The following is a 24,996-nucleotide window of genomic DNA, read 5'->3' as shown; positions in this document are numbered from 1 at the left end:
GTAGGAGGTTAGACCGTTCAAACCCCTCGTTTCCCCCGGCACTAGCCAGGATAAAGGAGGGGGGGATTCTGAGAGCTCACTAGAGCGAGGGATTTTTACCCAATTTTGCAGCATAAAGCAATGTGGTTGCTTTACCACATGCAATGCTGCAATTTTGGGAATGGCTCCACCTAGTGACCAGCAATGGAAAATATTCTAAATTAGAATCCAATTGAATCCAATTTATAATATTTTCTGACTCGTGAAAAAAAAAAAGATTTAGGGTAATAGATTGTGTCCCGATACTCAGGAGGGGAGGGGATAGACAGAAGCTATTGAAAAAGAAGGAATTACGTTCGATCTTTGAATTAGATTCCCTATACCCCAAAGGTTTGAATCTAGAATATAAGACAATACCTGGACTCTGAGATCCTATTGCTGTTTTTAAAATTTTTTATTAACAATGTACACATGATGGGTGATTCCTTGGATAAATTTTATTGCATCTATTTTTCATCTTCTTGTTATCATGATGTTTTTCTAAACATATTCTGAATATTTCTTACAGTTTGAGAATATTCTTGATGGAGGCTTATTCACCACACACCAGCGGATATATGACCAGAATCAAGATTATAATGGTTCCTCTCATGTTTGCATCCATCGGGAGTTTTTGTGCATTGATTTTGAGGTTAGAGGGACCCTAATAGGGCGGGCACAGATGATGTTTGATCATCATTTTATAATCTTGTGTTTCTTTTGCGGTATAATTGTCCGATGTAATTCGTCGGACATATATTACGAGCATTCCCCAAAAACTTATTTTGATCACTTCGGTGATCTAATTTATGTAGGCGATTTAACACAATAAATTATTTGATGATATTATCACTTTGTGATCTATATTATGAAGCAGTAATAACCTGACCTCTTCCCCCTTTTTCTGACTCTTCGGAGACCTATTCACACGTGACTTATCATCACATAGTGAAGGCGTGCATAAAAACCGAATTGAGTTTGCCTCAAGTTGAGCTATATAGCAGCATAGAAATATAGCTATAGTTCGATGGATTCTTGTCATGATTGAGGATATTATTATATCTACGTATATCCGATTGTGATTCTTTTTTGATCAAATGCTGGTTTCTATTTGTGCAGCAGAGACGACTGATTGCGGAGCATGCGCAGTAGCGCTCTAGGATCGTAACTGGAACCTGGAGTGTGGTGAATTTCCCTCCTTCATTTTTCCATTACAACAACAGTAAGGCCCCATGCACACGACCGTGTTCGGTCCGTGATATACGGTCCGCATGTCGGCTGCATGTCCCGGACCGAACACAGTGCAGGGAGTCGGGCTCCTAGCATCACACTTATCTATGACGATAGGGGTCACTGCCTGTCCGCGGAACTACTGTCCCGTACTGTAATCATGTTTTAGTGTGTGACAGTAGTTACGTGGATAGGCAGTGACACCTAGCGTCATAGATAAGTATGATGCTAGGAGCCCGGCTCCCTGTACTTTGTACGGTCCGGGACAAGCGGCCGACATGCGGACCGTATATCACGGACCGAACACGGTCGTGTGCATGAGGCCTTACTGATATATTGTTGTTGATTATGTATTGAAGATGTACTATACATTGCATTTTTACACTTTTTTGAGGATTATATAACTATTTGAAGAATGTCATTAAGACTAATGTATGCTTCACCTGGGAGACCAGGTTCACGACTTTCACTGGTTGGAATGGACCATGTGATCATTTGTATTCACCTATTTATAACAATGTTTTTAGACATCATGTTAGGCTTGACAAAGACCCCTCGCTCACTATGGGTCGAAACGTTGCCTGTCGTTTGTGGATGTCTTGACAATAAAACCACTTTGATGATTTGAAGACGTGTGCTGTTATCCACAGGTTATTTTAAAAAAAGTAGTAGGACATGTCATAAATGTCCTTCAAGGAAAAATCCCTATAAATGCCGCGGTTGCTATTGACCGTGGCATTTAACTAGTTAAAGAGGTTTGCCATAAAACAAATGTATCCCCTATCCACAGGATAGGGGCTACATGTGGGATCGCTGGGACCCCCAGCGATACGGAGAACAGAGGACCGAAAGCACCCAGAGCGCTACATGAGAAGCTTGGACTTCCGTGTTCTGTGTCCGGCTTATTTGTTTGACAACTCCATAGAGATCAACGGAGAGCCGCTCATGCATGCGCAATAGAATCCCATTAATCACTATGGAGATGCCAGAAGGCACGGAAAGCGGAAGTAAAAGCTTCACATGTAGCGCTCTTGATGACTTTCTGTCCCCGTTCTCCTTATCGCCGGGGGTCCGACCCCCAGTGACCACACATGTATCTCCTATCCTGTGGAGAGTGGATACATGTGTTTTATGGCACAACCCCTTTATACTGCCAGGAACAGCGAAATTGCTGTTCCTAGCCATTAGAGCAGCATGTCAGCTGACACCTCCAGTGCATCGATCAGGCTCCGCACGTGAGCCCGCTCCAAACATCTTCCCCCCGCTCCATACATCATCCCCCCTCTGCTCCGTGATGTGCTGGCACATCATGGGTTGGGAAGGGGTTATGTAATGAAGCGGTCAGGGGGCCCAGTGAAGCCGGGTCCCTTGACTGCAGACTAGAAGTCGCAGGGAATATTTAGCAAGATTTATTCTTGCTAAAAACTGTGTCTTCTAGTCCGAAAAATACAGTATACATATATGTAGCCTGAGCATCTAATATTGGCAATAGATTATTAGCAAAAGCTATAATGATTATTTTTCTTTATCACTTTTCTATATTGATGACTGAAACGTCTTTCTTCCACATGCAATAATTGTCCCCTGGTCCTTTCTAGAGTCCTTTGAAAGAACAGATTATGTTCTAGTTCTTTGTATTAACCAAATGTATATACTTATAGATGTAGATGTTAAAGAGAACCTTTCACCTGCCCATACAAGTGCAGCATGTAATGGGCATGGCTGCACAAACCCTGGGGCACTTTACATATTTTTTTCTACCCTCCTTCGTTATTTAGATATCGGTGCCGTTATATTTGGTGCCCGATATTTAAATAACCCCCTGAACAGTCAATGGGGCGTGTAATAGCAAGGAGGCGTGTTACTATGGATGTGTCACTGTCCAATCCGCTATGGACAGTGTTACAGCAAGTGCGAGGAAAGAAAGTGTGTGCACGCGCACTCTCACTCTTCAGCTGTCGGTAGACAAGGACAGGACTGATCTCTCGCGAGAGATCACGCAGTCTTGTACTGGTCTGCTGAACTGGCAAGGGGGCGTGTCACTGCTACGGACAGTGTAAGAGCTGTCTCCTCGATCTTGCTGTAACAATGTCCATAGCTGATTGGACAGTGTCACAGCCATGGCCGGCCTTAGCTATGTTCGACCAGTGCGGTCGCACAGGGCGCCATCCGCCACACGGCAAGAGGGGCGCCAGCGGGTGTGTGTGTCCCTGCGCCATTGCAACTACCAGCGGGGATACACACACTAACTGCAGTCGCACCCGGGAGCTTCTTCACTTAGTGGCTACCGCTGTAGCAGCCATAGCGGCTGCTAGCGGTGACACCGGGCATGAGGGCGGTGGCGCCGCTAGCAGCTGCTGTGGCTGCTATAGCGGTAGCGACAGCACTATAGCAGAGCAGGGAGATATATTCCCTGCTCTGCTGTCTACTAGCGCCACTGTAGCTCCCTTCAGGTACAGCGGCGCTAGTAGACAGCAGAGCAGGGAGATACCTCCCTTGCTCTTCTTTAGTGCCCCCTGTAGATATCAACCCCCCCTTCCAGGATAGCGCCACCGCAGCTCCCTGAAGGAGCGGAATCCCCGTGTGGCCGGGGATTCCGCTCCTGGAGCGCTGCTTGATGTTTCTGTCCATATATGGACAGTGACATCAGGGGAAACTCCTGAAGCGGAATCCCCGGTCACAGCATTGCAGACTCTATGACCGGGGATTCCACTCCAGGAGAAGCCAATGACGTCATGGACATAGACGACAGGAGCTTCTCCTGGAGTGGAATTGACGGTCATAGCGTCTGCAACGCTGTGGACGGGGATTCCGCCTCAGGAGTTTTCCCTGATGTCACTGTCCATATATGGACAGAGGCATCAAGCAGCTCTCCAGGACCGGAATCCCCGGCCACACGGGGATTCCGCTCCTTCAGGGAGCTACGGTGGCGCTATCTTTACTGGAAGGAGGGGGGGTTGATATCTACAGGGGGGGCTGTGGGCTGTGTGGCACTACCTACAAAGGACAACTGTGCAGGAGCACACAAAATACCCAGCTTTCCCGGGTATCAAAAAAAAGTGTGGAAATAAACTAAGATATAACTTTTATTTAATCTAGCTAAAAGGATTAATCCTTTACTCAGACTAAGGCCTCATTTACACGAGCGTATTATACGCGCGTGCGACGCGCGTGCTTTTCACGCGTGTCGTACGCACCTATAATAGTCTATGGGGCTGTTTAGACGATGCGTGAATTTTGCGCTGCGTGAGTGCGTTGCGTAAAACTCACGACATGTTCTATATTCTTGCGTTTTTCACGCAACACGCACCCATTGACTTCAATGGGTGCGTGAAAACAACGCATGCCACACTGACGGTCCTGCGTTGCATGCGCGAAAATCACGCAAGAGCTGTCAAACTCCTGAATGTAAACAGAAAAGCACCACGTGCTTTTCTGGTTACAAACATCCAAACGGAGTGTCAAATTCGAGATGAGCGCACCGAACTTCACCGGGTTCGGCCAAACTCGTTTTGACCGAAACCGGTAAAAAATGTTCGGGTACGCGACGTCAGGAGACAGTCACTGTCCACGGTGCTGAAAGCGTTAAACTGGTTCAGCACCATGGACAGTGACTTCCGCTCCGAAAATCCATGAACCTGTAAAAAAAAAAAGACGTTCTGACTTACCGATAACTCCGGTCCGACCTCCCGGGATGACAGTTCAGTCCAAATGACAGCTGCAGCCAATCACAGGCCAAGCACAGGCTGCAGCCAATCACAGGCCAAGCACAGGCTGCAGCCAATCACAGGCCAAGCACAGGCTGCAGCCAATCACAGGCTGCAGCGGTCTCATGGACTGCGGCGTCATCCTGGGAGGTGGGGCCGGATGGCAAGAGAGGGACGCGTCACCAAGGCAACGGCCAGGAGCCCGGACTGGGGGAAGCAGGAAGTTCTTGGTAAGTATGAAAGTCTTTTTATTTTCACAGGTTGGTGTATATTGTGATCGGCATTCACTGTCGAGGGTGCTGAAAGAGTTACTGCCGATCAGTTAGCTCTTTCAGCACCTTGGACAGTGACGGGCCTCGACTACCTCATCTCTATGATGGCGGCTGCGTGAAAATCACGCAGCCGCGCATCATGACACACGGAGCTGTCAAATGCCTTTTGCGCGTTTAAAACGCAACAAGGCTGCGTATACGCAGTGCATACGCCATGCATACGCGCGCAAAACGCAGCGTTTTTTGCGCGCGCAAAACGCATACGCTCGTGTAAATGAGGCCTAAATAAAAGTTATAACTTAGTTTATTTCCACACATTTATTTGATAGCTGGGAAAGCTGGGTATTTTGTGTGCTGCACAGTTGTCCTTTTTTGAATGTCTATTGCCCGCCATCTATCGGTCATTTCGTAGTCCTTGCACTACCTACAAGGGGGCTGTGGGCAGTGTGGCACTACCTACCAGGGGGCTGTGTGGCACTACCTACCAGGGGGCTGTGTGGCACTACCTACAAGGGGGCTGTGGGCAGTGTGGCACTACCTACCAGGGGGCTGTGGGCAGTGTGGCACTACCTACCAGGGGGCTGTGGGCAGTGTGGCACTACCAGGGGGCTGTGGGGCACTACCAACCAGGGGGCTGTGGGCTGTGTGGCACTACCCAGGGGGCTGTGGGCTGTGTGGCACTACCTACCAGGGAGCTGTGGGCTGTGTGGCACTACCAACCAGGGGGCTGTGGGCACTACCAACCAGGGGTCTGTGGGCACTACCAACCAGGGGGCTGTGGGCACTACCAACCAGGGGGCTGTGGGGCACTCCCTACCAGGGGGCTGTGCGGCACTCCCTACCAGGGGTCTTTGCGACACTTCCTACCAGGGGGCTATGCGGCACTCCCTACCAGGGGGCTGTGCGGCACTCCCTACCAGGGGGCTGTGCGGCACTCCCTACCAGGGGGCTGTGCGGCACACATTTTGCTGTGAGTGGGGGGCTGATGGTCTTCAAGTGGTTTCCACCTCTGACCTCCAATTGAAATTAATAGGAGGCAGAAGATAAGTGCGGCGCTCGTTTGGAGCTTTTTTTCCTGCGTCTTTTGCATTAGCTTCAACACCTTAAGAAAAAACACAAAAAAAAGGTCACACAACGCTGTCAGTTGCTGAAGGAATTTTGAGGCAGATTTTTTTTGCCTTACAAAATACGTGTGTGAACATGCCATACGAGTGGAGTGCTTGTTCTTAGCCGTTTTCTGTCTTTCTCAAAACAATTTTTGGTAGGGGGGCCCTGAGGAAATGTTGTTTTTCCAGTGCTGCCTCGAGTACGAAAAGGTTGGGAAACTCTGTACTAGGGTCACGTCATGGAGCAGCTCAGTTAGTCATGGGAACGGGGCCTAGGTGAGTACAATTTTTGTTTTTGTTTGGGGGCACTGTCTACAAGGGGGAGGTGCGGGGACTGTATGGCACGGTCTACAAAAAGGAGGTGGGGGATTATGGCACTGTCTGCAGGGAGGCTATATGGCAAAATCTACAGGGGGGCATTATACTGTGTGGGGGCCACTAAGCGGACATTATACTGTGTAGGGGTACTACAGGGGGCATAATACTGTGGGCACAATTAGAGGACAAAATACTGTGTCCTTGAAGGGGTTGTAATATATTATATTATTATTATACTGTATGGGGGCACTAAAGGGGCATTATAATTTTTTTTATGGGGCATTTTTTTTTAATGATGGGGTGAGGCTCCGAAAGATCATTTCGCACAGGGCGAAATCTATCCTAGGGCCGGCCCTGGTCACAGCCATAGTAACACGCCCCCTTGCCATTAGATGCCCCATTGACAGTTCAGGGGGTTATTTAATTATCGGGCACCAAATATAACAGCACCGATATCTAAATAACGGAGGAGGGTAGAAAAAAAATGTAAAGTGACCCAGGGTTTGTGCAGCCATGCCCATTTCATGCTGCACTCGGTTGCACATGTAAAGGGCAGGTGAAAGGTTCTCTTTAATAAGATTACCTCTAAGGCATTCTTTTTCCAAGCTGAACAGGCCCAATTTCTCTAGCTTTTCATTGTAAGTGACACCTCCCATCCCATTTAATAATCTCGTTGCCCGCCTTTGAACCCACTCCAGTTCTCCTATATCCTTTTTACAATTTGGAATCCAAAACTGAATTCCATATTCTAGATGTGGCCTTACAAGGGATTTATGGTGGGGCAATATTAACATTTAAATCACTGGATTTTATCTCCCTAAAAGCCTATTTACTTTTTCAGCTGCTGCTTGATATTGAGTGCTGCTGCTTCGCTTATTTGTAACCAGATTACGCTTGTCCTTCTCTTGTTCCGTTATCCCTAGTTCTATTCCATTTAATGTATTGCATCCTAGGTGCATTACTTTATATTTATCAACATTAAATTTGCCCATTCTGCCAGCTTAGCTAATATTTTATAGTCAAGCTGAGTTTTAAGTATCCTACAAAGTTTTGTATCGTCAGCAAAAACTGACACTTGCTATCAATCCCATCCACAAGATCATTACGTTTATGTTTCTTTTTCTTAACACAAACCAGGAGTGGATCCTGAAGGGGAGGAAAGACAGAAATCCATTGCATACATCTAAATGAGTTTGTTTCTGTAGTATGTTAATGTGATTTTTACAAAAATCTACTTAGGTGAACTTTAGTGGATAATCGGCATGTGAATCCTCATCTGAATTTCCGTAAAAATCCACAGTTCATTTGCCTACTGGAATTTCCGGACAGTGTGAACATGGCCTATGACTGTTCACATCACATTTGCTATATACGTTCATCAAAAGTATCCATACATATATACTGTAATCTCGCCATTGGCATATGTTGTTCTTCTGTGCTGTACTAAGTGTTCAATCTAATATGCAAATGAAATAATTCACAATACGATAGCTGTAATGGTGAGAACATCTCTCTTATTGTCGTAACAATTTCGTATAAGTTTGCTCTTGCTAATAGTGGTATAAGTAAATTGTCATTTGTAAATGTACCTTTTGCCATTTTTTTCATCTTAATCAGTATCTGAGTGCATTGCTTATGATCTGCTAGTCATTCTTCATACTGCATACATATATTTCAACATGTGCAAAGTATCCATATAGACTGCTGTGTAATAAAAAGTTGAGGTGTTTGTGTACGTGCTTTTTTGATTTTGTATTTATAGAACTACCTTTCACACAATCTTCTTCTATCACAGAGCTTTGCAGACTTGATGGCAAATGGGAATTCTATGTGGCCAAGTTTTGAACTTCTAAAATGGGTGTTCGGTCTATCAAAGCATACACTGCCAGCGATTGGTGAGAACAAATATTTCCATATTTCTTTTGCAATTTTGCTCAACTTTTGCACAGTATTGGACAAACCCAAGTAGATGTTACTGTGCAGAACTGTTCTGTCATTATTCAAAGACAGGTTTTTTTTGCCATAAACAGCGGCATATTGGTGCGGTTTTGTTGTATGTGGCAAAAAACACTTTTAGACCACAATGTGTGAACACTGGCTTTAACCCCTTAACGACATGTCTTGAACTGGTACGTGACAGCCGTTAAGGGGAAGTATGGAGCGAGCTCACGGGCTGAGCTTGCTCCATACTCAGCAGGTGGCTGATGTGTTATACAGCCGACGCCTCACTGCAACGGGCGGAACCAAAGATCACTTTGATTATGCCCGTTTAACACCTTAAATGCAATGGAATTTAAATAGTTAGAATCAGGGGGATGACCCGTCCAACACGCCATCGCGTCCCACCATGACGCGATCGGCTGGTGACAATGGTTGTCATGGCAGCCTGGGGGACTAATGATGGCCCCCAGGTCTGCCATCTTTGTACTCTTTGTACTCTGCCAGGGCTTCAAAGGAGACGAGATACTGCTATACATTAGTATTGCAGTGTATCATGCAAGTAATCCAACGATCGCTGCTTCAAGTCCCCTAGGGGTACTAATAAAAAAAGTGATAAACCGTTAAATAACGTTTTTGTTTTTTTTGTATGTTCCAAAAAAAAAAGTATTAAAAGTTAAAAAAAGAAAAAACATTTTTCCCCTAAAGCAATGTTAAAAAATAAAAGTTAACATAACTGGTATTGCCGCGTCCGTAAAAGTCAGAACTATCACAATCGTAGACAAAATAAATATATGAAACATGTAAATTGCTGTTTTTTGGTCACCTTCGCTCTCCAAAAAAATAGAATAAAAAGTGATCAAAATGTCGCATATACCCCAAAATCATATTGGTGAAAACTACAGCTCGACCCGCAAAATTTAAGCCCTCACACCACTAAATAGATGGAAAAATAAAAAGTTATGGCTCTCAAAATATGCGGACACTAAATATTTTATTTTCAAATAGTTTTCTTTTTTTAAAAGTGGTAAAACATAAAACAAAACATATAAATTTGATCAGTTTTCCAGTAAATTATGTGGTACAGTAAATGGTGCCATGAAAAACTACAACTTGTCTCGCAAAAAAACAAGCCCTCATATGGCTATGTCGACAAAGAAATAAAAAAGTTAAGGCTTTTGGAATGCGGGGAGCAAAAATTGAAAATTGAAAACCTCAAATTTGCCGTGTCCATAGGGGGTTAAAGTGTATAAGTGAAATACAGGATTAGGGCTTATTCAGATGAACATATAATAGGTCCGTTCAACGCGCGTGATTTTTACGCGCCTTGCATGGACCTATGTTAGTCTATGGGGCCGTGCAGACTGTCCTATATTTGTGCGTTCTTCGCGCATCACGCACCCATTGAAGACAATGGGTGCGTGAAAAACACGCGCAGCACACGGAAGCACTTCCGTGTGACGTGCGTGAGTCGCGCAACAGCAGTATAAAGTATGAATGAAAACAAAAGCACCACGTGCTTTTCTGTTTACAAACATACAGAGTGTCATAATGATGGCGGCTGCGCGAAAATCACGCAGCCATGCATCATACGCGGCTGAAACACGGAGCTGTTTGAGTACCTTTTGCGCGCGCAAAACGCACACGCTCATGTAAATCCGGCCTTAGTCTCCATGCATAGGAAATAATGGGCCTGATTCATTGAAACTTAACCCCTTGGCGACAGTGATCATGGTCACTGATTGTCATTTGTGCTCATTTTGGACGCAGGAGGAGGCTAGTTTTGCGGGGAGGCTAGTTATTAAAAAACTGTAAAAAAAATAAAATATAAAGTTAAGAAAAAATATAATGGGTGTAGCTAGTACCTGCATACAAAGGTCGCAATAACGCCTCACCAGGCATCACTGACGCCTGTAAAGGCATATTCACACTTTTAGGGTACGAACACACGCCGTTTTCATGGCGGATACACTGCGTCAAGCTGTGCAGCGTATCCGCCCTTAACACCGCTGGGAATCCCGTCAAAAAAAAAATCCTGTCAGAATTTCTGCTGCGTAAAGCAGCACCAGAAAAATAAAACAAACGTTCATACTTACCCCCTCCCTCTTCTCTTTGCGCAGTCCGGCCTCCTGGGATGACTTTGCCGGCCATGTGGCCTTTGCAGCCTGTGATTGGCTGCAATGGTCACATGGGATGAAACGTCATCCCAGGAGGCCGGACTGGAGAAGTAGCAGGGAACTCTGGGTAAGTATAATTTTATTAAATTTTTTTCTTACTTGCGATTTGTGCGGTGGAATTTCGGTGATTCCGCTGAAAATGTCGCAACATGCACCACATTGAGTTCAATGGGAAGAGACAACAGAAGAGCTGCAATTACGCAGCATTAATTGACATACTGCGGTTGAGGTATCCGCACTACAGGTCAACATATGTGTTTTTTCAGCTGCATTTTTCCGCAGTGTGTGGACGAGATTTGTTGAAATCTCTCCCACACTGCTGCTACTGTAATACGGTGCGGATTTTCCGCAGTGTTTACACTGTGTGTTCGTACCCTTAGGCTACATGCACACGTTGCGTAATTTGATGCGGTAAATCCGCACCAAACCCGCCAGTATACGCACTTAATTCCGCGGCTAAAACTGCGTTTTTTAATGCGTTTTTAGGTGCAGTATTTACATTTTGATGCGGAAAAAGGTGAGGTTTTATGCTGCTTATTTTGGTGCATTTTACTTTCAAACTAATCAGATACAATTCGCAAGCGGAAACAGATTAAATTGACATGATGTCGTTTTTAAAATACGCACCGCAAGTCAATTTACGCGCAGAAAAAAAAGGTTTCTTGAAATCTCGTGTACTGTATTACGCTGCGGATTTGCCACATGAAAATACGCGTGGCAAGTCCGCATGTAATACGCAACGTGTGCATTCAGCCTTAGGGCTTATTCACACGAACGTATAATACGTCCGTGCTACGCGCGTGATTTTCACGCGCGTCGCACGGACCTATGTTAATGAATGGGGCCGTTCAGACGGTCAGTAAATTTCACGCAGCGTATGTGCGCTGCGTGAAACTCATGACATGTCCTATATTTGCCCGTGTTTGAAGTCAATGGGTGCGTGCAAATCATGCTCGGCACACAGAAGCACTTCCGGGTGCCGCGCGTGATGCGCGCTACTGTTGTAAAAACTATGAATGAAAACAGAAAAGCACCACGTGCTTTTCTGTTTGTAAATATAGAAACAGAGTGTCATCATGATGTCGGCTGCGCGAAAATCACGCAGCCGCGCACGATATGCTGATGACACACGGACCTTTTGCGCGTGCAAAACACTGCGGTTTTTGCGCGCACAAAACGCACACGCTCGTGTGAATCCAGCCTTAGGGTGAGATTTCAACAAATCTCGTCCCTACACTGCAGTAAATACCCGCTGAAAAAAACGCACATAGATTGACCTGTGGTGCGGTTACTTCAAATGCAGCATGTCAATTAATTCTGCGGTTGCGCAACTCTTCTGTTGCGGGTTTATTCATTGAATTCAATGGGGTGCTTAAACCCGCAACAAAGCAGTGCTGCGATATTTGTGGTGGAATCACAGCGGTGTGCCGCAAATATCGCAAGTAAGAAAAAAAAATAAAGCTATACTTACCCAGTATTCAGGAGCTCAGAAACTGCAGTGATATGTCATCAGCTTTGTTTGCTTAAGATGTGTAATCTAGGTGCTGGGGGTCCTGAGCTCCTAGTGCAGTAATTCATCTATTAGAACACAGAGACTGCCTGTGTCGGACAGCAAACATTTCAAATACCTATGTGCTATTAGTCTGAATTACCGCAAATAATATACTCCCCTTTGGCCCAAAATGTTCCTTAACCCCTTAAGGACGCAGCCTAGTTTGGGCCTTAAGGCTCAGAGCCCATTTTTCAAATCTGACATATTTCACTTTATGTGGTAATAACGTCGGAATGCTTAAACCTATCCAAGCGATTCTGAGATTGTTTTCTCGTGACACTTTGGGCTTCATGTTCGTGGTAAAATTTGGTCGATATATTCAGTCTTTATTTGTGAAAAATTGCAAAATTTAGAGAAAATTTACAAAAAATAGCATTTTTCAGAATTTAAATGCATCTGCTTGAAAAACAGACGGTTATACCACCCAAAATAGTTACTAGTTCACATTTCCCATATGTCTACTTTAGATTGGCATCGTTTTTTGAACATTATTTTATTTTTCTTGGACGTTACAAGGTTTAGAACATAAACAGCAATTTCTCATATTCTTAAGAAAATTTCAAAAGCCTTTTTTTGAAGGTGCCAGTTCAGTTCTGAAGTGGATTTGAGGGGCCTATGTATTAGAAACCCCCATAAAACACCCCATTTTAAAAACTAGACCCCTCAAAGTATTCAAAACAGCATATAGAAAGTTTTTTAACCCTTCAGGCATTTCACAGGAATTAAAGCAAAGTGGAAATGAAATTTGCAAATTTCATTTTTTCTGCTGAATTTCAATTTTATTCAATTTTTTTTTAGTAACAGAGAAGGTTTTACCAGAGAAACACTACTAAATATGTATTGTCCAGATTCTGCAGTTTTTAGAAATGTCCCACATGTGGCCCTACTGCGCTCGTGGACTAAAACACAAGCCCTAGAAGCAAAGAAGCACCTAGTGCATTTTGAGGCCTCTTTTTTATTAGAATATATTTTAGGCAGCATGCCAGGTTTGAAGAGGCGTTGAGGTATCAAAACAATGGAAACCCACCAGAAGTGACCCCATTTTGGAAACTACACCCCTCAAGGAATTCATTTATGGTTTTTGTTATCATTTTGACCGCACAGGTTTTTCACAGCACCTATTTGAATTGGGCTGTGAAATGAAAAAAATTATATTTTTTCCAATAAGATGTCATTTTTGATCAAAATTTCTTATTTTCACAGGGAACAACATACCCCATTTTGTTGCCCAATTTGTCCTTAGTGCGGCAATACCCCATTTGTGGTGATAAACTGCCGTTTGGGCCCATGGGAGGGCTTAGATGGAAAGGAGCGCTATGTGTTTGTTGGAGTCCAGATTTTGCTGGATTGGTTTTCGGGTGCCATGTTGCATTTGCAGAGCCCCAGAGGTATCAAAGCAATGGAAACCCACCAGAAGTGACCCCATTTTGGAAACTACACCCCTCAAGGAATTCATTTATGGTTTTTGTTATCATTTTGACCGCACAGTTTTTTCACAGCACCTATTTGAATTGGGCTGTGAAATGAAAAAAATTATATTTTTTCCAATAAGATGTCATTTTTGATCAAAATTTCTTATTTTCACAAGGAACAACATACCCCATTTTGTTGCCCAATTTGTCCTTAGTGCGGCAATACCCCATTTGTGGTGATAAACTGCCCTTTGGGCCCATGGGAGGGCTCAGAAGGAAAGGACCACCATTTGGCCTACTGGAGCTTTTCTGGTGCGAAGTCATGTGTGCAGAAGCCCCTGAGGTACCAGTACAGTTGAAACCCCCGAGAAGTGACCCCATTTTAAAAACTACACCCCTTAAGACATTCATCTAGAGGTGTAGTGAGCATTTTGACCCCACAGGTACTGTGTAAAAGATAATGCGCAGCAGATGGTGCAGTGTGAGATTTGCAATTTTATATATGTATATGCCATTTCAGTGTCCAATATAGTGTGCCCAGCATGCGCCACCGGAGATATACACCCCTTAAATTGTAATGTGGGTTCTCCTGGGTACGACAATACCCTACATGTGGCTGTTATCAGCTGCCTGGGCATACGGCAGGGCTCAGAAGGGAAAGATGAGGGGGGTAAGCTGTGCGGAGTGCATCAGGGTAAATTAAAAATCAAGGGATGTATGATACATTTTAAAACAATCTTTTATACAGAGCCCTGGTTTTTCGGGACACGTGTCACATTGGTATATTGTGACTTTCCTTATCCCCCTCTTATAGCAGACTCTGCACCTCTTTTGACTCTTTCCCTTTCCACCGGTTTGGGGAACTTCTCCTGGAAAGTGTTGCCCTGGTACGATGCGTGTGGCCTCGCTTCCAGAAGTACTGGGTGCCCCCCCTTCCTGGTCCCTAAAGATTAGATCTTGAAATTCCAGGAAAGTTCCCCTCTGGCCTGCACATCGACGTAGCACATACGCATTGTACAAAGCCATCTGTATGATGTGCCCGGCCAGCTTCTTATACCACACCGCATGGCGCTGTAGGGCTTCAGGACTTGATTTGACAAATCCATCCCTCCCATGTACCTATTGTAGTCCAGGATGCAGTCTGGTTTGGGGGTGGCCTTTCCTTCATATATCCTAAACCTGTAGGTATACCCTGATGCACTCTCGCACAGCTTATACATCTTCACGCCATACCTTGCCCTCTTACCTGGCAGGTACTGGCGGAATTGAACCCTCCCTTTAAAATGTACCAGGGACTCATCAATAGAAAAACACTTCTCGGGGGTGTATGCTTGGGAAAACCGGGCACTGGAACGGTCTAATAGGGGTCTCCGTTTATACAAACGGTCAAAACTGGGGTCATCTCGGAGTGGGCACGGCTCATTATCAGTATAATGTAAGAAGCGAAGTATTGCCTCATTTATTTATTTTTTTAGGTTCCAGTTCATTTCTGAAGTTGCTTTGAGGGGCCCATATATTAGAAACCCCTATCAAACACCCCATTTTAGAAACTAGACCCCTCAAAGTATTCACAACAGCATTTAGAAAGTTTATGAACCCTTTAGGTGTTTCACAGAAATTTAGAGCAAAGTAGAGGTGAAATTTACTCTTTTTATACCATTTTTTTTATAACACAAAAGGATTTATCAGAGAAACGCAACTCAATACTTATTGCCCAGATTCTGCAGTTTAGAGAAATATCCCACATGTTGCCCTCGGGCGGTAATGGACTGAAGCACCGGCCTCCGAAGCAAAGGAGCACCTAGCGGATTTTGAGCCCTCTTTTTTATTAGGCACCATGTCCGGTTTGAAGAGGTCTTGTGGTGCCAAAACATTGGAAACCCCCCAAAAGTGACCCCAATTTGGAAACTAGACCCCTTGAGGAATCCATTGTAGTTTTCATGGGGTGCATGCGGCTTTTTGATCAGTTTTTATTCCATTTTTAGGTGGCGTGGTGACTAATAAACAGCAATTCTACTATTGTTTTTGTATACTTTTTTTTTTTACAGCGTTCACCGTGCGCTATAAATGATATATTAACTTTATTCTGCGGGGCGATACGATCACGGCGATACCAGATGTTTATAGTTTTTTTTTATGTCTTATGGCGTTTGCACAATAAAATAAGTTTTGTAAACAATCATTCACTTTTTGTGTTCCTTATTCTAAGAGACAGAACGTTTTTATTTTTCAATCAATAAAGCCGTGCGAGGACTTATTTTTTGCGTAACGAACTGTAGTTTCGATCAGGACCATTTTTAGGTACATGCGACTTTTTGATCTCTTTTTATTCCATTTTTTGGGAGGTGAAGTGACCAAACAATTGTGATTGTGGTACGGTTTATTAATATTTTTTTTTACGGCGTTCACCGTGCGGGATAAATAACAAAATAATTTTGTAGTTCAGGCCATTACGGACGCGGCGATACCAATTATGTATAGTTTATTTGTTTGTTTATATATTTTTATTAATAATAAAGGAATGATAAGGGAAAAAGTGGGACTTTTACTTTTATTACTTTTAAAACTTTTATTTTCTTATTTTTACACATCTTTTTTTAACTTTTTTTTTACTTTATTACTTTGTCCCACTAGGGGACTTGAGGGCAGGAGGCCCTGATCGCTATTCTAATACACTGCACTACATGCGTAGTGCAGTGTATTAGAACTGTCAGCTACTCACTGACAGCAAGCATAGTGGGTCCTGACGTTGTCAGGACCCACTAGGCTTCCGTCTATGGCATAGCCGGACGCCATTGTTTGGTGTCCGGTTGCCATAGTCACCATCGCCGGCCGCTATCGCGTAGCAGGCCGGCGATGGCAGCTTAACCCCTAAAAAGCCGCGATCTCTATAGAACGCGGCTTTTAAGGGGTTAATCAGCGGGGACACAGCGATCGGTCCCCGCTGTAGGAGCTGTGACAGCTGCTGAACAAGACAGCAGCGTCACAGCTCCTGTATGTGTCGGGAGGACGGCCGAAACGGCCGTTACTCCCGAGACGTACTATTACGGCATGGAGCGCGAACGATACAGCTGCCATGACGTAATAGTACGTCAAGGAGCGGGAAGGGGTTAACCCCTTCAGGACTGAGCCTGTTTTGGCCTTCAGGATGAAGCCGATTTTTCAAATCTGATATGTGTCACTTTATGTGGTAATAACTCCGGAATGCTTTAACCTATCCAAGCGATTCTGAGATTGTTTTCTCGTGACATATTGTACTTTGTTAGGGAAAAAATTTGGTTGATAAATTCAATATTTATTTGTAAAAAAAATACCAAGATTTGGAGAAAATTTGCAAAAATTAGCATTTTTCTAAATGTAAATGTATCGGCTTGTAAAAAAGATAGTAATACCACACAAAATAGTTACTAGTTAACATTTCCAATATGTCTACTTTAGTTTGGCATAGTTTTTTGAACATTCTTTTATTTTTCTAGGACGTTACAAGACTTAGAACTTTAGCAGCGATTTCTCATATTTTCAAGAAAATTTCAAAAGACGATTTTTACAAGGACCAGTTCAGTTCTGAAGTGGCTTTGAGGGCCTTATATATTAGAAAGTCCCCATAAATCACCCCATTTTGAAAACTGCACCCCTCAAAGTATTCAAAACAGCATTTAGAAAGTGTTTTAACCCTTTAGGCGTTTCACAGGAATTAAAGCAAAGTAGAGGTGAAAGTTACAAATTTCATTTTTTTTTTTACAAAATTCATTTGTATTACATTTTTTTCTGTAACACACAAGGTTTTACCCGAGAAATGTAACTTATTATTTATTGCCCGGATTCTGCAGTTTTTATAAATATCCCACATGTGGCCCTAGTGCGCTAATTTACTAAAACACTCACCTCAGACGCAAAGGAGCACCTAGTGGATTTTGGGGCCTCCTTTTTTTTAGCATATATTTTAGGTACCATGTCAGGTTTGAAGAGGTCTTGTGGGGCCAAAACAATAAAGACCCACAAAAGTGAGCTCATTTTGGAAACTACACCCCTCAGGGAATTTATCTAGGGGTATAGTTGGCATTTTGAACCCACAGTTTTTTTGCTAAATTTATTTGAATTAGTATGTGAAGATGAAAATCTACTTTTTTTTCTGAAAAAACGTAGACATTTTTAATTTTTTCAAGGAATAAAAGAGAAAAAACACCCCAACATATGTAAAGCAATTTCTCTCAATTATAGCAATACCCCATATGTGGTAATAAACTGCTGTTTGGACCCACAGCAGGACTCCGAAGGGAAGGAGCACCATTTGAATTTTGAAATTCTGATTTTGCTGGAATAGTTTTCAGTGCCGTGTCGTGTTTGAAATGCACTGGAGGGAACAAAATAGTAGAAACCCCTGGAAAGTGACCCCATTTTGGAAACTACACTCATCAAGGAATTTTTCTAGGGGTAAAGTTAGCATTTTGACACCACAGCTGTTTTGCTGAATTCATTGGAATTATTCTGTAAAGGTAAAAATCTACTTTTTTTTTCTGAAAAAAAGGTAGTCATTTTTAATTTTTACAAGGAATAAAGGAGAAAAAGCACCCCAACATTTGTAAAACAATTTCTCCCGATTACGGAAATATGCCATATGTAGTAATAAACTGCTGTTTGGACCCACAGCAAGGCTCAGAAGGGAAGGAGTGCTATTTGACTTTTGGAGGTCAAATTTAGCTGAAATGGTTTTTGGGCGCCATGTCGCATTTGCAAAGCCCCTGAGAGGCCAAAACAGTGGAAACCCCCCCAAAAGTGGAAATTACACCACTTAAAGAATCTATCTAGGGATATAGTGGGCATTTAGACCCCACAAGTCTTTTGCAGGATTTATTAGAATTAGGCCGTGAAAATGAATATCAACATTTCTTCCACTCAAATGTTGCATTTTTTCAATTTCACAAAGGACAAAGGGGGAAAAAGCTGCCCAACATTTGTAAAGCAATTTCTCCCGAGTACGGCAATACCCCACGTGTGGTCATAAATGGTTTTCCATTAGAAAGTAATTAAGCCTTTCTGGACTGATACATTTTTTTCTTTTCCTTTTTCGTTTTTTCCTCCCCGCGTTCCAAGAGCCATAACTTTTTTATTTTTCAGTCAATAGAGCGGTATGAGGGCTTATTTATGGATGGACGAGCGGTCGTTTTTATTGGTACATACAACTTTTTGAGAACTTTTTATTACATTTTTAGGTAGAACGAAGAAGACCAAAAAACAGCGATTTTGGCATTTTAAATTCTTTATTTTTCACGTGAGACGCTCCATACATCACCCCCCCCCCCCACACACACTAAGACATGCTATGTCGTGGTGCGCGAAGGGGTTAATGTGCAGCGGATGGTGCAGAGTGAAAATTACAATTTTCCACTCATATGCCATTTTAGTGCACTACATGTTATGCCCAGTTTGTGCCACTGAAGACAAATACCTCATAAAATATTAACCGGGTTCTCCCGGGTATGGCGATGCCATATATGTGGACGTAAACGGGTGTTTAGGCACGCTGCAGGGCTGAGAAAGGAGGGAGCGCCATTTGGCTTTTGGGGCGCAGATGTATCTTGGTAGTTGTTCTGTTTGGGGGTTTTACTGGTGTTTCAGTTTATAATGTGGGGGCATATGTTATCTGTGCGGGGTACATCAGGATATATAATAAGAGGGTATAATAATGCAGTAAATAAATAATAATCCGCAGATATGTGGCCGATGTTGCACTGATAAATGGCACCCGATCTTATCTGCTTTTGGAACACTGCACATTTTGCATCGCCATATTCTGAGAGCCAGAACTTTTTTTCTTTTTTCTTCACCGGAGCTGTGTGAGGGTTTATTCGTTGCGGGACAATCTGTCGTTTTCATTGGTACCATTTTGGCGTACCAGAAATTTTTTTGATCACGTTTTATTCCATTTTTTGGCAAGCAAGTTGACCAAAAACCATCAATTCTGACAATTTTTTTTTATTCTTTCTTTTTTATTGCGTTTACCCTGGGCTATAAATGACCATTTTACTTTATTCTGCGGTCGATACGATTACGGCGATACCATATGTATATAATTTTTTATGTTTTGCAGCGTTTGTGCAATAAAATCACTTATTTATAAAATAAATTATTTTTTGTCACCATATTCTGAGAGCCATAATTTTTTTTATTTTTCAGTCAAAAAAGCGTTGTAAGGGCTTGTTTTTTGTGGGACGGGATGTAGTTTGTATTGGTACCATTTTTGCGTACATGCGACTTTTTGATCACTTTTTATTGTATATTTTGGGAGGGTTGGTAACCAAAAAATTGTGATTCGGGCACGGTTTTTCGTTTATTTTTTACGCGGTGTTCACCGTGCGGGAAAAATAATACTACAGTTTTATAGATTGGGTCGTTAGGAACGTGGTGATACCAAATATGTGTACTTTTTTTAGCGTGTTAATTTTTTTCCTAGAATAAAATACTTATTATAGGAAAAAAAGCATTCTTTGTTTGTCACTTCTAACTTTTATTTTTACACTTTTTAAAAACATTTTTATGATCTTTTTTTTTTACTTGTCCCACTAGGGGACACTTAGACTTGCAGCTCTGATCGCTGCTAGAACACATTACATTACACACGTAGTGTAATGTGTTCTAACTGTCATTGACGTAACTGTCACACTGGCAGGAAGCATCGGAGGACCAACCGGAAGCTGCTCCTCCGAGGCTTCCGTACATGGCAGCCCGGGGGCTTCTGGCCTCTGGTTGCCGTGATCAGGATCGCCAGCCCCCGCAAATGCATGTGGGGGGCTACCGATCCGCTGTAAACCTCTTCAATCTGGTGATCGCAATCGACCACCGCATCGAAGGGGTTAATTGCCGATTGCAGCGGCGACAGGCCGCTGATCGGCAACGGGGAGAGCAGGGCAGACGCCCTGCACAGTTATCCGCCGCTGCGGTGTAGCGCCACGCGGCGGTTAACTGTTAAAGCGCGGACGTAACTGCACGGAGGGAAGAAAGGGTTATCAAAGAGAGGAGTCAAAGGACCCGGGCGATGAACAAGGCCCACAGTACCAAAGATCCGTTCCCAAACCACAAGAAACTGACGTGTGAGGAAAGGCAAAGAAATAGTTTGTCGCTGAAGGACAGTCAACCACGGCAGAGAGGACAATGCAAGAGGAGACCTAGCTCTTTCAATGCGCACCCATTGCTTACCCGTTTTCGAATGGAATCAATCCACTACCCTCATAATCATCGCAGCTTGATGGTATCGTTTAAAGTCTGGAAGACCTGCGCCCCCGTCTACTTTTGGCCGACTAAGGACAGCAAAACGGATGCGAGGCTTAGAGGAGCCCCATACAAATCTAGTTATGGCCCTGTGTAAAATCTGGAAAAAAACGGATGATACGACAATAGGGACAGTCTGGAAGATGTATAGACATTTGGGCAAGATATCCATTTTGACCGCGTTGATACGCCCAAACCATGACATACGGTTCCCGCCGTACTCCGCCAATTCCTTCAGAGTACGCTGCAGAATGGACGTGTAATTCAAAGCAAACAGGTCTGACTGTTGCGTGGGGACATACACCCCCAAGTATTTTAAGGACGTAGATTGCCACTTGAACGGGAAAACCTGAGCGAGATGGGCAGCCAGAGGAGCATCCAGAGATATATTCAAGGCCTCTGATTTAGAGTAATTGAAAATTACTTAAATGACCAAAGTGCTCAAACTCCTTCGTCAAAGATGGCAAAGAAATCATGGGAGCTGTAATGTACACAAGGAGATCATCTGCATATAGCGCCAATTTATGATGCTGTGAGCCAACACGTACACCATTAACATTAGTTAAACAAAAGAAGTCTCACAGGACACAACAGTATAAGGGTGGGATATAGAATCTCAACCACCCACAATATTTCGGAGATACGAACTCCAAACAATAATATATAAACTAGAGAAAAAAAGAGTCCAAAGTATCCAAATATTTAAGAAAGTACAAAATCTTTATTGATCAACACATAAGAATCTAAAATACAATATTAACTAGATCAACAATGGAAATATATTTGATAAGAATTGAATACAGGTAATGCATGACATAGATAGAGGTTCAGTACAAGTGCTGTATGATATAAAGAGATCACTCTTAGAAACTTACTCATATAGGTGGACATATGTCAGAACAGAAAGAAAAAAAAGACCCCCTGAAGAAGCGATACGCGAAACGCGCGTTGGGGCACCACTTTATCTACTGGGTCATACCACTACGCCAATGAATATGGGTAAGCACTTGACTACGATTTTGTCAGACTTCATTGAAAACTAGGACACTCTTTATGCTCATCAGACATGAATTGTGACTACTTACACCTTACTCTTACTTTCTCCTCTTTTTCTTTCTGTTCTGACATATGTCCACCTATATGAGTACGTTTCTAAGAGTGATCTCTTTATATCATACAGCACTTGTACGTAACCTCTATCTATGTCATGCATTACCTGTATTCAATTCTTATCAAATGTATTTCCATTGTTGATCTAGTTAATATTTTATTTTAGATTCTTATGTGTTGATCAATAAAGATTTTGTACTTTCTTAAATATTTGGATACTTTGGACTCTTTTTTTTTTTTCACCATTAACATTCGGGTTGCTCCGCAGTGCCACGGCCAGGTGTTCCATGACCAGAACATACAATAGAGGCGAGAGTGGGCACCCCTGTCTCGTGCCATTAGTGATAGACAAAGAGTCAGATAAATGTCCGTTAACACGAACTCGAGCTGTAGGCCTATGGTATAACGCCATTATCCTATCCACCATAGTGGTGCCAAGGCCAACCTGCATCAGGACATTGCGGAGGAACACCCAGTGCACTCTGTCAAAAGCCTTTTCGGCATCTACCGAGAGTAAGCACATCGGTATCTTACGGGATTGGCAGTATGATGTTAAAAGGAGGGTCTTGTTCGTATTATACCGCGCTTCCCGACCGCATACAAACCCCACCTGATCATCCACGATCAAGCCAGGCAGTAATGGCGACAGACGAGAGGCAAGCAACTTTGCGAAAAGCTTTACATCAACATTGATTAGCGATATGGGCCTGAAGTTTGGGCACGACGTTGGATCCTTGCCTGGTTTTGGTAAGAGGGTGATATGAGCCTCGAGGGACTGAGGCGCAAAGGGACACGAGGAAGACACAGAGTTAAAGACTTTCATCAAAAAATGAGCCAGTTGATCTTTAAATGTCTTATAGAATTTGTTATTAAACCCATCAGGCCTCGGGCTCTTGCCCAAGGGTGAGTCTCCAATAGCACGCTCCACTTCCGATTCCAAAAAATCTTCCTCGAGCCCCAAAGCCTCCCCATCCTCCAAAGACGGCAACGCAGTATCATGAACATAACGCCCGATTTTATCCCGTAACGCCTCAGCCTGCATATCATGAAATTGGCCTTTAATATTATATAAAGCCGAGTAATATTGTCTGAAGCAATCCGTAATACCAACCGGGTCATGAACCTCACTGCCCGAGGGAGATGTAATTTTAGGGATGTATGACGCTTGTGTACGGGGATGCAATATCCGTGCCAAAGACCTGCCACATTTATCCGCAAAGTCGTAGGAGTGCTTCCGCATCCGATCCCTGAACCGAGTGTGTGACTGATCTATTAGAGAACGTAAGGATTCTCTCGCTGTAGTAAGATCCGCAAAAACCTGTGAGGATGGAACCCGCTTATGACAGGATTCCAGATCCCGTATCTTAGTAAGGAGACGCGCAATAGCTACCCCTTTTTCTCGCTTCAAGCGTGCCCCATTTTGTATCAGGACTCCTCTAATGACACACTTCAGCGCCTCCCACTGGAGTGGCAAGGGAGTAGATTCATGCTCATGAACCTCAAAAAAGCCGGTAAGTGAGTCTTTAACCCCTTCCCGCAATTTCACATACAGTTACGTCATGGGAGATGGCCTTTTCCCGCATCTCCATGTAACTGTACGTGAAGGAGATGAAGCTGGCTCAGGAGCTGAGCCAGCGACATCACCGCCGGGTGACAGCTGTATGTTACAGCTGGCACACTAAGGTATCGGCCAGGACCGGAGCTAGCCTCCGATCCGACCGATTAACCCCTCACATGCTGCGTTCAATAGAGATCGCAGCATGTGAGGAGTTTATAGCCACCGGCGCCCCAGCGACGTCATCGCTGGGTTGCCGGTGGCTGCAAAGGCGATCGGAGGGCTAATACTTACCTCCCGGTCCGCCAGTAACGGAATCCTCCTATGCCCCGTCGTTGGCGGGGCCCAGGAGGCTTCCGGTAGCATCAGCAAGATGGCGCCGGCTCAGCTTCCGGCTCAGAAGCTGAGCCGGCGTCATCAGCAGTGGGTGTCCGCTGTATGTTACAGCGGACACCCCGATCTATCGGCAGGAACCGGAGCTAGCTCCGATTCCTGCCATTAACCCCTTCAATGCAGCGATTCAATGCAATCGCTGCATCAAAGTGGTTTGTATGCAATCGGCAGCCTTGCCATGCGATAAAAGTTGTAAAAAATACAATAAAAGTTTCAAATAATAACACTAAACACAATCGCCCTTTTTCCCTTATCAAGTCATTTATTATTGAAAAAATAATAAAGCCATACATATTTGGTAATGTAATTTATAATGCATGGTGAACGCTGTATAAAAAGAACTAAAAAATTATGCCAGAATTGCTGTTTTTTGGTCAACTTGCCTCCCAAAAAAAAAAAAAAGGATAACAAATGATCAAAAAGTCGCATGTACCCCAAAATGGTACCAATAAAAACTACAGCTCGTCACACAAAAAAAAAAACAGTCCTCATACCACTACGTCTATGAAAAAATAAAATTAGTCAAGGCACCAATAAGTCAGGAAATAAAAAATATGCAGTTGTGCCGGCCCGAGGGGAACGTTTCTTCTGTTTCAAGTGGCGAATTATCAAGGCCCCTAAAATTAGGGAACCAGGAAGGGGAGGGCCCGAACATATCTGCTGGAAGTGAGGGCGCCCGTATTATACCAGGACAACACTTTCCCAGCAAAATTCCCCAAACTTCAAAGGTGCGGAGTGCGGACCAAAAGGGGAATAAGTAAAGACCATTTATTAGTGCGACACCGGCCTGTGCAGAAAGGATTGTGTCACAGCAGAACACACATCTATGGATTATTTTATTGTTTTTTTTTACCCCACTATACCACCTGACTATGCCCCTTATATACTCCGCCCGCCTTTCATGTACCCCCACATTATAAATCGAAACACCAGTAAGAC

General features: G+C 43.5%; 1 protein-coding gene across 1 annotated transcript in view; it reads left to right on the top strand.

Moving 5' to 3' along the window:
- Positions 1–24,996, top strand: part of FAAH2 (fatty acid amide hydrolase 2) — a 231,597-nt gene that overhangs the window by 180,091 nt on the left and 26,510 nt on the right. The window contains exon 8 of the mRNA XM_075835625.1: positions 8,447–8,546. Within this exon, the coding sequence (XP_075691740.1) occupies positions 8,447–8,546 (100 nt within the window). The remainder of the gene's footprint in view (positions 1–8,446; positions 8,547–24,996) is intronic.

This window comes from Rhinoderma darwinii, chromosome 8, assembly GCF_050947455.1.
Source record: "Rhinoderma darwinii isolate aRhiDar2 chromosome 8, aRhiDar2.hap1, whole genome shotgun sequence".
Taxonomy (NCBI): Eukaryota; Metazoa; Chordata; class Amphibia; order Anura; family Rhinodermatidae; genus Rhinoderma; species Rhinoderma darwinii.
This window is presented reverse-complemented; position numbering and strand designations above follow the sequence as displayed.